The 13,669-nt window shown below is 35.8% G+C and overlaps 1 protein-coding gene across 12 annotated transcripts in view; it reads left to right on the top strand.

Moving 5' to 3' along the window:
* Positions 1–13,669, top strand: part of LOC118281882 (uncharacterized) — a 173,360-nt gene that overhangs the window by 125,066 nt on the left and 34,625 nt on the right. For all 12 annotated transcript variants that reach the window (XM_035602658.2, XM_050701701.1, XM_035602676.2 and 9 more), the window contains 5 exons: positions 1,022–1,186; positions 2,297–2,377; positions 5,445–5,630; positions 12,209–12,334; positions 12,533–12,610. In XM_035602658.2, the coding sequence (XP_035458551.1) occupies positions 1,022–1,186; positions 2,297–2,377; positions 5,445–5,630; positions 12,209–12,334; positions 12,533–12,610 (636 nt within the window). The remainder of the gene's footprint in view (positions 1–1,021; positions 1,187–2,296; positions 2,378–5,444; positions 5,631–12,208; positions 12,335–12,532; positions 12,611–13,669) is intronic.

Genomic DNA, 13,669 nt, shown 5'->3' with positions numbered 1-13,669 from the left:
CAATAACTAATGCACAGAGGGATTAAATATGGCAATAAATAGCCCACACATACGCGACACAATGTCACGCTGCAAAACTAATTTTAAATGTCCCAGATAAATAGCATGTATCAGTATTATTATGTCACCGTTTTATAAAACAAGAGAAGCGAAGTTAATTCCGATATAAAACAAGAGAATGTCGGGGAGGCAAATAACGGAATACATTTTAATAACAGCATTTAAGTACTGCAAACGTTCGTGGTTCGACTGTGCGAAGTTTGTGAACCATATAACGTGACAATGGAATAAGCGGCTTAACTTATACACACTGCACGAGACGACAATGAAATAACCAGCTTAGCTCAGCAATCTTACCTTTCAACATTTTGAGAAGGAAAAATTCTCTTGTTGTTACAAGTAAATGGAAGGATGGTATTGAAACAGACAATATTGAAGAATACAGATTGCTATTGTAGTCTTCAAATCCCGCCTGCATTCGAATGCATGAACGTTTACCGTTTCAAAGGTAAATATCTCGACCTGAGATTATGTTTTCCGTAACCGTTGTTGTGAGGTTGTAAGCATGATGTTCAACGTTCAAACGAGAATTTTGTGTAGTACGTTTGAATTCGTGTTCTTTATTCCTTTCCCTGGAGAATTTTCTATAGCGTTCATTCCATCGGTTTCTTAATAAATTAATAGATACGTATTATGTATTTAAAAACAAGTGTTAAAATTATAAAGAATAAAGATAGTTATAAAAGTAGATCAAAAACAAAAAAAAAAGTCCTAGCTGACAACATATTATACGTTCATATTCCTCTTATGATTTAAATAATCAATAATCATTGTCAATTTATCGTATTGTTGACCAAATGTAGTGGCGTCAAATGTGACTGCCGAGTCGGCCCTTACGTCCGTGTCAAGCTCAATCAGGCAAAGCACAGCATACGGTATTAAGTCTGCCTATAAAATTGTACATCTACATAATCTATAGTAATCATTAAATGATTATAAATCATTTCCTTACAATTTCCAGAGTCGTCAAGATTACAGAGGAGCTTTCTTGAACTACTGCAACAACCCGACGCCAGCGACGTTAGCCACGTACTATGACTCCCACAACACGTACGTGCAGCAACTGACAGCCACCAACGCCATGCTGGACCAGTACCATAAACACACTCTTCCTACAATACTACAGGTAACTAGGCTAGCAGGCTCACAAGCAATTTTAGACTCTAATTGTATCAGTATTTAGTTTTGAATTAGGTTAAGTAGGTACTTTAGGAAGTAATGAAAGCTAATAGGTATTTTGTACGAAATTGTAAGAACCCTAGGATATTCTAGAACCGATAAAGACTTATACTAAAAAAACTAATTAGAGGCTATAAAATGTATTGAACTGCCTTAATGGATCACAAAAGCGTATAAGAATAAACTTTGGCATGTTTACCTAGACAATGTTTACTTTTGAGAATTAGGGTAACCAATTAAACACTCCTATGTAATCTCAAGAAATCGCTTCTTAGCCTACCAATAAGTTCAAAAACTTTACTATGTATTCAGACTCTCAGAAACCAAGTGTAATTTTATTACTTAGTTGGGACTAGTTTTGTTTAAGCTAAGCATACATATTAAGTTCTCAGAATCGTTTAAACTTTATTAATTGGTAACGACTATCACATCGCTCGATGATACGATGTCTTCAAGACAAGTTTCAGAACTCAATATTATAGTCGTATTATAATGTAAGTGCCGTCCTCATCCAACTTTACCTTAGGGGAATCCATCTTCAAGAGGAAACAAAACACAACTATATACTCGAACTAGGGCTGAAGTTTGACGGAATTCTAACTTGAATTCTGATTGAAATACGGAAATCCATGCACCACGAAATTGGCTTATAAAATCGACAAAAAAGAAGTAGGTCGGATCCCAAGTTCCCAAGACAATTGGTATTGACATGTGACATCGAACGGCTCGTTGTTCGTTCGTAGATCGAATTCGTGATGTTTGACAGCCCTCACGGCGCCGCAGTTGAAGGAGCTTCAAGCCCCGAACAGAGGCTCCAACTAACTCCAGCTTTAATTAAACTGAGGATCACTCACGTAGCTTCAGATGTCAGAAGCCGATTTTATTGTTGAATAAATTAAATCGTTTGTCTGTAGTAGTTTGTAGAGTTATGAACATTTAAGCTAGCGCAAAATGAGATTTAAATTTTGACTTAAAATCATATAAGAGCTTAATTATTTTGTTTGAAGGTGGATCAGGTGATCATTTTATTTATTTATCATTTAAATTTTTATTTCAGGAATTGGAAGAAATACTGACTGATGTTACTTCAGCGGTGAGCGAAGCGATCTGTCAAGAAGGAGAAATTATAACTGATAAGGTAAATAGATTTTTTGTTAGACTGAAATCAGTCTGGTATAGATTTCTGATGGAGAAATCTCCATGGAGTAAATGTAAAAGTCTGTTTACTATTGAGAAATGGAGTGTATCGGAATTTTGCGGTATTAAAAAACTTTACGTAATGATGAAATGAAAACCTTATAAACAAGTGCTCGACAGTAAACGAGTTACAAAGTGAAGCCTACAAAGTATGTACATATTTATTCATGAAAATACTGTTTTCGTATTTCGCAAAAGGAAATATTTATAACGTAGCATGACATACAAATTCACCAGTCCATTTAACTACCAATTATATTAAATCGCTTAAATTGTCTGTTGGAAAATTTATATTGATACAACGTGGAAACATCAATTTAATGAAGAGAGGAACTGATACGTTCAATGAGATCCGTACCGAACTATATTAATATTTTGAAGTAAGCATTGTGTTAATTGTTGTTAATGATCGGATTTGCAATCACGCTATACACAACATAATGTTGTATTCTCTTTCGGAAGTAAGTATTCAATAGTAATTACTTTCATTAAACACTACCCAATCAAAATATGTATTTTTGAGCTGGACTTCTAAACTAAATTGTAGTAAGTATATTACGACAGTATTCAACTTATTTTATTTTATTTTATAATTTTTACCTAAAATGAAAACGTCAGTCTCAAGATTGTATACAAAAATTAAATCTAAGTAATGCATTTGAAGAGAACTTTTAAACGATCTACAATGTTGGAAATAATAAATACCTTAAAGAACCTTTGTGCTCGTATCGCCGACTATACAACTATTAGAAAGGAATCACGAAGTTATTCATCGTCACCTACTTTCTGTGTACATTCATAAACGACAAAGCAAACTTGTCTATACGAAAAATTCTAGAGTCGACTCGAAAAATCTAAAACTAAGGCACGGATTTCCATTTCCAAGAACATCATTGGAGATGCGTATCCTAGAGAACAAAGCGTAGGTACGTACGGTAATAACATTGAACCAGCTCCGGCTCAAATAGTTTCCCCAAGCCTTTTGGACTTTTGATAAAGGATACATCATACGTCGAAATTCACAAAATATTCAGGAACTTAGTAAATGCAATGTCATGTCAAAATGACAGTTGGGAGTCATCCATCTTGTGTCCGCATTAGTTGCCCGTTACAAGTTGCCTGAGCTGATGAAGTTAGACAGTTATTACATAGAACCATTAGATAACTTCCGAAGATAAAGTGGATTGGCCTGTATCTTTTATATCTCGAGAGGATAGCGATTGTAAGCAAACTCTACAGATTTAAAAGATTAAAGGTAACTTGGTTAAAGTGAATAAAGCAATAGTTTTTTCAATCACATTGATGATGTTATTCGGATTGAATTTCCGTGTTTTTTACATTATCTAATCAAAGGGATCTATTTTTAGGGGACTGAATGGGCATGAAGAGAAATTTGTTTTGAGAGTTCACATTGAACATTGTGCTTCCAATTTTCAAAAAATGGAAAATTGTTTTGGAAACCTAATTGAACTAATTTCAAAAGTCCGCCCAACAAAAGTATTATCTGATAAAGAGCAACATAGCAAACATTTATTGCACCGAAGTTGTATAAATCAATTCATAAAGATGTTATGTAGTCACAAAATACTTTGCCCACTGTTGTAATACAATAAACAATATTTTAAAAACATTATAGCGACCATTAGAGGTTATTCTCATAAACGTCTGTTACATCGAACCCGCTTTGGTTACTAACAGGCACTTCTTATTCAAATAAGGCAATTAAAATATCCGTTTTACACAATGGGACTGATATTATATCGGGATTTGCACAGCGGTTATTCCCAACTTGTAAATTACTTTCAGATACGAGCATTTGGTATTTATTTACCCTTTTGAGGTCCTACCTGTTATCTTCGTTAGACACAACCAATCAAAAATGTAAAAAATAGAACCATGACAGCTTTCCCAAAATTATCTATCTAATTAAATTGACTGCACGGTTGAGCACCTGGCTGCCGCGTAACGTGTAGTGGTTCCGATTCCCGCACGGAGCAATTCTTTGTGTGATCTACAAATTATTTATTGCTTCGGGTCTGGGTGTCATGTATTTATTTGATACCTTTATAAATAAACACAGCCACGATACAGGAAAAAATCCAGTGCGGGGCAACGTCTTTAAAAATAAAATAGTTTAATCCATTCTTAAGTATCCTTCCCATTTTCTATCCAACCTTAATTATTTCTGAAAATGTACAGTTCAGAATCAGGTAACTTTTGTTTTGAAAGTAACCATAAAAATGGATACGGCACTGTAACTGCAATGCGTTCCATTAGAGCTTTTACATGAACACAATGTTTTCGACGACCGACGACCCAGAAACTAAAGTGGTTGATATCGGTCGCACTTTGATACATGAAACATTTTTAACCAACAGAAAAGGAGGTTTTAACATCGACGTGTATTTTTGTGCTTCGTCATAGAAATCAGACATTTTTAAGCGAAGCAAATAGCAATAGGAACATTTATTGTTATCCTAGAGGGGAAAAACATCACGTCCTCAATTAAACCAAAGTACAGCCACTAGCTAGAAGTGGTATCACTAAGCATGGATCAGTAAATGTTGTGTTAGGTCTGTTTGTGTCATTTAGGCACAATATACGCGCTACACAAACCCAGAAAAGACTTTTTTCACCAAACAAATGCGCCCCTAAAGGCAACTTACACAAACACTTTTTATGTAAGTGCTCGCAGGCTATCTTATTTATTTCCTTATTGCTTTTCACTTTTCTCTATACATTTCGAAGTTCGCTGAAGATACTAAACTGTTTAATAAACATCTGCTATAAAACAAAGAACCAAGACAGAAAATCTGGAATTATAATTCCACTTAATAAAAATTATTGACATATAAATCAATGTAATAAGCTTTTTATAAAATAATCAAAGTCAAACTTAAAGCATTTATTTCAATTAATCCTAAATTAGGCACTTTTGAAACGACAAATATAATATTTTACGTAGGTATCATCCTATCACATACTAATGTAAATTATATTTCCAACAGAGCAACAACCAGCTTCGCCGCTACGAGTCTCTGTGTGCTCAAGCTCGCGCAGTGTCCAGCACAGCCGACTTGGCACACCTGGCGAGGACCCTGCTCACTGCCACGCCTCCCATGCGACCACCGAAGAGGGCATTCCTACCACCATACCCACCAGACGCTGACGACCCACCCCTGGACGTTCCCGCGGTAATATTTGAATAAATAAAGAAGGGAAATGACGAGGGTTGAGGTTCCTGTCAAAAGTGAAATAGATCACGCAGTTCAGCAAATTATTTCGTTGTATGCCATAATTTACTGCTTGCCCCAATTTGGACGTTGGTATAATGTAATATAATATTTTGTTTTATAACACTAATGAATATTGGCATTATACTTTGACCGGTAGTAGATGCAAACACACTGGCAAAACGTGCCTGCTTCATTTGTTCCTTCACTAGGGGTAGAGCAGAACCACTCCAACAGAAACGGTTATTGTAAAAGATACGATTTCGTTACCAGCCATGTTTCATATTTCATTTCGTACCCATGCGAGGACGATTAACTAGATTCGGCATCAAACTTTATAATGTCCTACAAATATCCTACAGACTAGGAATAGTAATTACCTATAATCGTACAAAACGTCACGCTTTTTATCCCCGAAGGAGAAAACAGAGGTGCACATTACGGCACGTAAAGCCGCTATACAATGTACACCCACTTTTCAACATTTGAATTATAAGTCCCATGTAATACGGGGTGACCCTATTGCCATATACTGGGCACAATTCCATTTATAATGGGATGTAATATAAGTATGCAAATATGCAACGACAAACAGTGACGACAATATAACTTTTCATGACTTAAATAGTTTCCCTAGCCTATAAAGCCCAGAACCCGCAATAACAAGTTCCATTATTTATTTATCGTTTCGACTAACCCAAAGCCGCCATGGAGAGGGATTACTTCAAATTGCTTAGGGGATTAAACGTACAACTTCGAAACGGACGCGATTAAATTATTATCCCATCTTTATTTTGAAAGCAGAAATTGATATTGAAGCGAAGATTTTGGCGTTACTTGTGATTTAAATAAACTTATTGGAGCAGAATATAGAGTATAATCAAACATGTAATTTTAAACATGGTTATGTTTGTAGACTGGTCATACGTCTATGAACTCTGAACAATTTTCTTAATCTGCTCCAAAATTAAAACATTTCAAATTAATTTTCAACGCACTTGTAACGTCTCTGGTGTTTCAAGAGTCTATGGGCAGTGGCAATTGCTTACCATCAGGTGATCCGTCTGCTCGTTTACCGGCTTATTACATAATGCTTTTCTCCAGATGTTGGTGACCGGTGATGTACCACTAATGCACCTGCTTTTACACTAGTTTTCTCATCCCATTACATTGAGTAGACGGAACAAACGATCCTATAACTATATACCGGACACAATGTCACTAACTACTAGACACTAAGAATTCGAAAGAAACATTTCTCCACCAGCATCCACTTTTAGTATTACATTATCTAGCCAGTTCACCTGTTTGTACTTTTTATACCTGTGTGGTTAGTGTATACCTGTAGGTATATTAGGTACTGTTCAATCTTGTTTGGAAGGCGACGTGTGTGTAGATTAATGAGGTCATTTCCTTATTAAGAACTTTCCCGAGCGGCATCCCTAAGGTCTTCCTAACTATACTAAAAATACGTTTATATTGTCTGTTGTACGTTTCCCAAATTGGTGAAACAAGGAACAAATTAATTGTTATTTGATGCTTCCTTTGAAGATGATCGGAATTTCTCTAATTGTAATGTTGATTAATACTGCTACTGATGATATTGCTTCGTTATTCAAGTGATCACAAGGTTGACTCAAATTCTATTTTCAATACTAGTATTATTGATGGATTTAGTTATAATACGGAACTGCAATTGGTGCATAACAATAGAATAGATTAGCCTCTTTTAATATAGGAATCATTTATTACGTTTTATTCGAAAGTTGATCATAGAACTCTCAATTGAGGCTCCGTCATATATGTCCTATCGAGTAATTAACATCTGCGACGATAGTTCGAAATACAGGCATTAACTAAATACACCTTAGTTCGTCCTGTACCTACTAATCTGGATAAGCTTCCGATGCTAATGGCAAGACATTGACATACCTGTAGCTATCCATAGTTAATTAAAAGGAAGTCTGCGCACTAGTTTACAGGTAATTAAGACAGATCACCGGAGACAATGGGTACTTACATCAGAGAGCTTATAGTGAATAGATGTGGATATTCTGTTGTATATGTGCGTGTACGATTGTAATAAAATTGATGGGTGACACCTTTGTATGGTTTTGTGATGTGTGAGGTAATTAAATGTGTTTGTAAATATTAAATATCTAGCCGTGAGTTTGGTGCCAGTACGAGTACATTCAGCCCATTTATTTGGTATGCAGCTAAGAAAATAGAGATTGGTTCAGTATAGAGATAGTACCTAACCATTGGTTAGCGTACTTCTTCTTTTCTGGGAAATACAACCCGGGTCTATCAAGGTCAGAGTAAATAGGTACTTTCTAAGTCCGTGTGCTCCATTATCGGACACAAAAGTGTTGGTATACTAAACTAACCTAATCTAACGGTTACAAAAGATTTGGTTTGTTAAAAGCAGTGTTCGGATAACAAACTGAATGTTAATGTGAATTTTAGTTTCAAAATGTAAAACCCGATTTTGATATTCTTTTATAAAAACCGACAGTAATAGGACTATAGATAGTTTATCCGAAGATAAAATTGACAAAATCTGAATGTGTATGTCATCAGTTTATCTTTTTATCAAACATTTATGACATTGTCTCGCTATCTACTGATAAATACCTAACAACCAGGTTCTGTAATACATACAAAATAGTACTTAGTGTTCTTAAACAGTTTAGTAAAATACAATGTTATCATTTTATAACTAGACGTTAACTTCACTTGTTTTATTGCAGCACCTTTTATAGTCGAATTCGTAATAAAATCTGTAGCTTCCATTAAAATGATTGTTCGTTCCACTCTGCTTATGAAAGGGATAATCTTTGAAAAGCTTAAAATACAATTGCTGAAATAGTTTTATTTTATTACTCTAGGTATACTAACTCGTATACATTATTCGTTTGCGACCTCTGTGAAACGGACGAAATAAGAGTACATGGACAGGACATGAGTTGACACGTAAAAACATAAAAATTGATTTAGGTCGACAAACAGTAAGTACGTAACCATTTATTATGTATGTATCTATACTGAATCGTTATTTTCTTATCTGCATACCAAATTATTTTGTAAAGTACAGGTAGTGTACTTACTTAAAAAACTTACTTACTAAGTAATTTTCATATAACCTTAAGTACGATACATTCATTGTCACAAACTCCCGCCTGTAAGTATGTAGCAACTTAGATATACCTACATATATTCATACTTAAGCTCTCCTACAATACTCTTGAACACAGATTTCAAGTAACTTCATACTTGAGATTATATTAAATTGCAAATTTTGTCACATTTCACACATTCGGTTCGTGAGTACTCAGACACTTAGTAATTAAATAAGTTTCATAATAATATACTTACTTACCAAAGAATATAATGTACATGGTTTGGTTTTTAAATAATGTCTAACTAATGTCCATCAATCACAATTCAATACCTACCTTTTGGTTACAACGCTTTCACCACAATTGTAACGTCTTCAAGAACATCACATTAACGTATCGTGATAGTCTTCTCTTGCAGCTCTCTTTCTCTCTCTTTGATAACACTGTTATAGAGAGCGCTCCTACCCAGTTGCTGCACATTTTTCGGCCCTTGACATGACACCCGTCATAAGAGTAGGGGTCATCATAGATATCGACGCTGGAAAGGCAAAATGTATTAACCGCCATTATATGAATTGTTCAGTAGAGCGATTTGAAGTTTCAAATTTTGCAAAAAAAATCATAACTAATTAATTACTGGAGCTTTTTCATTGAAAATCAAAATAATTATTACGAATAACGTTTACTATGAAATGTAATAATAGAAAATAATCTAGGTGTCTTCGTGTCCAAGATTTTGGAGTTAATACAACGCTGGCCCATAATCTTGGTTAGGTAAAATTGACTTAAGTCAGTTAACCATACTCACCATGTCCAGGTAAAACATGTCTTAACGAACAAAAAGCTGCATAAAATGAGCTAGAAAAGTGTGTTATATTCTATAGGAAATTGACTTATGTGTAGATTTTATAATAATTGCCAATCTGTAAAATGTTTTATTGCGTTATTTTTTAGAAAAAGGGAAAGGTAAAGAGTTTTAAAACTAATCTAGTTGTAAACTTAAGCAGATATAAATGACTTATCAATAGTTTGTTACTATCATGTACGCTTTATGAGCCAAAGTAAAAATATGAATGGATTTAAAACAAAAAAAAATACGAAAAAGTCTAAAATCACCGGTGTATTAACCGCCATCAAAATGCTCAAATTAAGGCGTGACATAGACCATTCGAAAGAGAAAAATCAGACGATTCCAACGGAATATATAACTCATTTTCGACCAAAGTGGCGCTTAATACATTTTGCCTTTCCAGCGTTGGGCTCGCTGTTATAGCAGCGGTAAGTCCCCTCTTTGAGGAGTGGCTAGAGAGGCGTCACGGCGTCCTCACCTACCGCCTGACGCAGGTGCTTACCGGACACGGAAGTTTCGGTAGGTTCCTGTTTCGGATTCGGCGGGAGGAAACGCCCGGGTGTCGGCATTGCGTGGACCACCCGGAGGACACGGTGGAGCATACAGTAGCGGTGTGCCCTGCATGGGCTGAGCACCGCCGTGTCCTTAGGGATGTGATCGGCGACGGTGACCTCTCGCGTCCGGCTTTGGTTCAGGCCATGATGCGGAGCGAGAGGGAATGGGACGCCGTCTCCTCCTTCTGCGAAGCAGTCATGCTAGCTAAGGAGGAGGCGGAGCGCGTGAGGGAACGATCCTCCTCACGCCCCAGCCGCCGCAGAAGACACTCCGGGCGTCGGGGATCGCGTGACGATCTCCGGCCACCGTAAGTGCGGGTCTGCGGACGGCGAGCAAGGGTAGCTCGCCGCCCGACCAGAACCAGACCCGTGCGTACGGCGCGTCGCGTTCCGCGCGCGCCTCAAAGAGCCAGACCACCACAGATGGGGCCCAGTAGGGCTGATGCCTGATCCGGAGCTGCGGACAACGTAAAAGGTTACCGGGGCTCCGGCTCAAAGCAGGAGAAGGAACGGGGTGGTTTTTAGTCAGTAAGAGTCTGACACTCCCTCCCGCCTCACCCAAGGCGGGAGAAGTCATTGGATGATTTTCCCCCCTCAAAAAAAAAAAAAAAAAAAAAAAAGCGTCGATATAATAAATGAAGGTAGGGGTGGTGACATGTGTATAAATAACTATACCTATATAGACGTACTAGATACTGGTGCAAAACAGTCTCTAATTGATGAAGTTCAATTACTCCGAAGTAACTGCGAGTGCTAAACTCATTCACATGGAATAGGCAGGCTTTGAGAGTTGTTGCACGAGATTTTGGTCATCACAATACTTAAAGTTAGGCATTCAGACATCCTCAATTTAAGATTAGTTAACGCCATATTACAGGGAAGATTGGGTAAAATAAATTGTTGAACACCTTTCGTAGAGATTCGTAGAGAAATTCCCAAATTAAAATTATAATTGCATGGTTTTTAATTTGACACAAACACAATAAAAGTCATATTCGTATCAAAACATTTTCTACGTTCCGTTAGAATTAAAATCGTATTTTATACCCACATTACTGTTTGACCCAAAACCCGTAATCTACATCAAAACACCACAATTTTCTTTGTTAAATAGAAGCATAATTTATTCAAATAAAATATTTAACGAGAGTTATAAACAGGCGCAGTGTTCAGTAGTCCTTTGTTACGTTAACTTGATTCATTTTATCAGGCTGCTGGCATAATTGATTGCTTACTTACATTTTAATAGACTCCACTCTACACAATCGGAAGAAAGAAAAATAAAGAATTATGCATGTTAGAAGAGAGCTCGTTTCTAGATTTTTCATAGGATTAGGAATAAAACCTATAGAATTTTCACACAATCATGGTAAACAAAATATATTTTTTAGGTCTTTAACCGTGTAAAGTCCTTGTCGGTGGGTATAAAATCTACCATCTGTCGCTGTACTGATGATGATTAGACGATCAGTTTGTGTAGCACCATTTTTGACTACCACCATTAAAAAATGGGTCACAGTGTTATAGTCATAATCATAGTACATAGTTATTGTAACGTAAACATAATGAAACAGTTGAAGTAAGTTTTACTGATTCCCAAGAGCAATTCGGTACAAGGTTGTAAAAGAAAAGTGTCCATCTTGAATAGCGTCCCTGTATTATGTTCTATCTTGTAGGTGACCGTCTAACCGTGGTTTACCTAATGTACTGTAATTAGGTACTTAGGTACATACTACCTAACCTACATTTTAATTACTGGAATACTTGCGGTAGGTATTATAAAGTTTACCAACGTATTTAGGCAAGTTATGATAGGGAGAGTTTTGAACAAAAAGTCTAAAATTGCACAAGACAGGAATCAAAAATTGGGGCAAAATAACTAAGGAGGATGTAGTACCTAGGGTTTTAGGTAATTGATATCAGTCAAGTCATTTATCAAGTACTTAGATCTGACCAGAAACTATCCTTTAAAGATTTAAAATAATTGTTAATATATGTTTTTTATTATTTCAACAGGAAAGCATGCCTCCTATTCTACGTGGAGAAATACTTCTGGACCGGATGGGCGGACAAGCGCGCGTCAACTACGAACAGTTGAAAAAAGACGCAATGGACTTAGAAATTCAAATCAAACAGCTACAAGTAAATAAGATAATCTAATTTATCTAATGATATGTACAAACCTAGTAAATAACTCTTATGTAGTCAAACTAATCGTTGAAGAGGATCTCATAAGTTACGAGTATTTTTAATGTTAACCTCTAATATGGAGTGTTATACCTACACACAATACATACATACTAATAGGTACATTACTAATTCGTAAACATTTTTTCGCAGGAAAGTCTTGATCAACTGGGTCGACATCAAAGCAGAGGTATCGAAAGTAATCTTTACAACAAAGTAAACGAAATACAGGTAAGTTTTTACTTTTTATCTTATGCAAATATGTATAGGAAACAAAAAAATACCAAACCATTGCCATTATACGGGTGATGACAGGGTATGAAAATTAAAAATCTATTAAGTTAGGTAATGAAAAATTATTAGACACGTATTTTTTTTATTTTGTCATATAAGCAACTTGGAAAGCTTCTTAGCTTCTTAAAAAGAAACAAAGTTTAGGAGTGGGAGCAAATACGTAATTTCTAAATTTCTACGTACCTACTTATAAAATGTACCTAGAACTGACGTACGACAATATTTCAAATCGATGTATCTTCGAAAGTATTTGTTTCCGTAAGAAAAAAAAAAAATACGTGGCTAATGTTTTAAAATAATCTACAAGATGAACATTAAAATAAAAATTTGTCATCTACCCTATTAAATCAAATTGACTTTGATTTGATTGAGTCGCGCACAAACGGTAAACACCATGCAAAAGAGACATTTTATATAAATAATTTGAAAATAACATTATCAAAGTTGTAAAATATAAAGGAAACTTGGAAATATGAATTCGTCCATAAAGCTAAATCGAAAACATTTTTGGAGCGAAAACAAAATCGGCCTGAATTCAGCATCATTAAAATTTTACGCTTAGCTTGGTATTGGAGGATAAAGCACAATGGATATACAAGTGGCAATACTTTGCCAGTTGTTGCTTACACTTGCATGCCTAGTTAATTAGCAGTTACGGGTAAACCTTTACGATTTAATATTTCCACGAGATTAAACTTACCTTCTCGCCTACTTATTTAGGTTGCCTATGATAGGTATGTGAGGTAAGTTATATGAAATTTAGAAAATTTGGAATTACTTTTTACAGAAATAGATGTTTTTCATGAACAAAACGTTTAATTTAAAAACTTATAATTACTAGTGGGGCCATCTTTTTCTAGTCCTCGTAGTAGTAATAGCCCTACTAGAGCCATCTTTGGCGCATCCCGTGAACTAAACAGAGGTCTGACAACACCCAACCACAAGCGATGTAAAAGGTACAAGGTGCCTACAGACTTGTATGCGACATCGGTAGAT

This window comes from Spodoptera frugiperda, chromosome 20 (genome assembly GCF_023101765.2).
Source record: "Spodoptera frugiperda isolate SF20-4 chromosome 20, AGI-APGP_CSIRO_Sfru_2.0, whole genome shotgun sequence".
Classification (NCBI taxonomy): Eukaryota; Metazoa; Arthropoda; class Insecta; order Lepidoptera; family Noctuidae; genus Spodoptera; species Spodoptera frugiperda.
The sequence above is the reverse complement of the archived record's forward strand: the minus strand, read 5'-3'. Positions and strand labels throughout refer to the sequence as shown.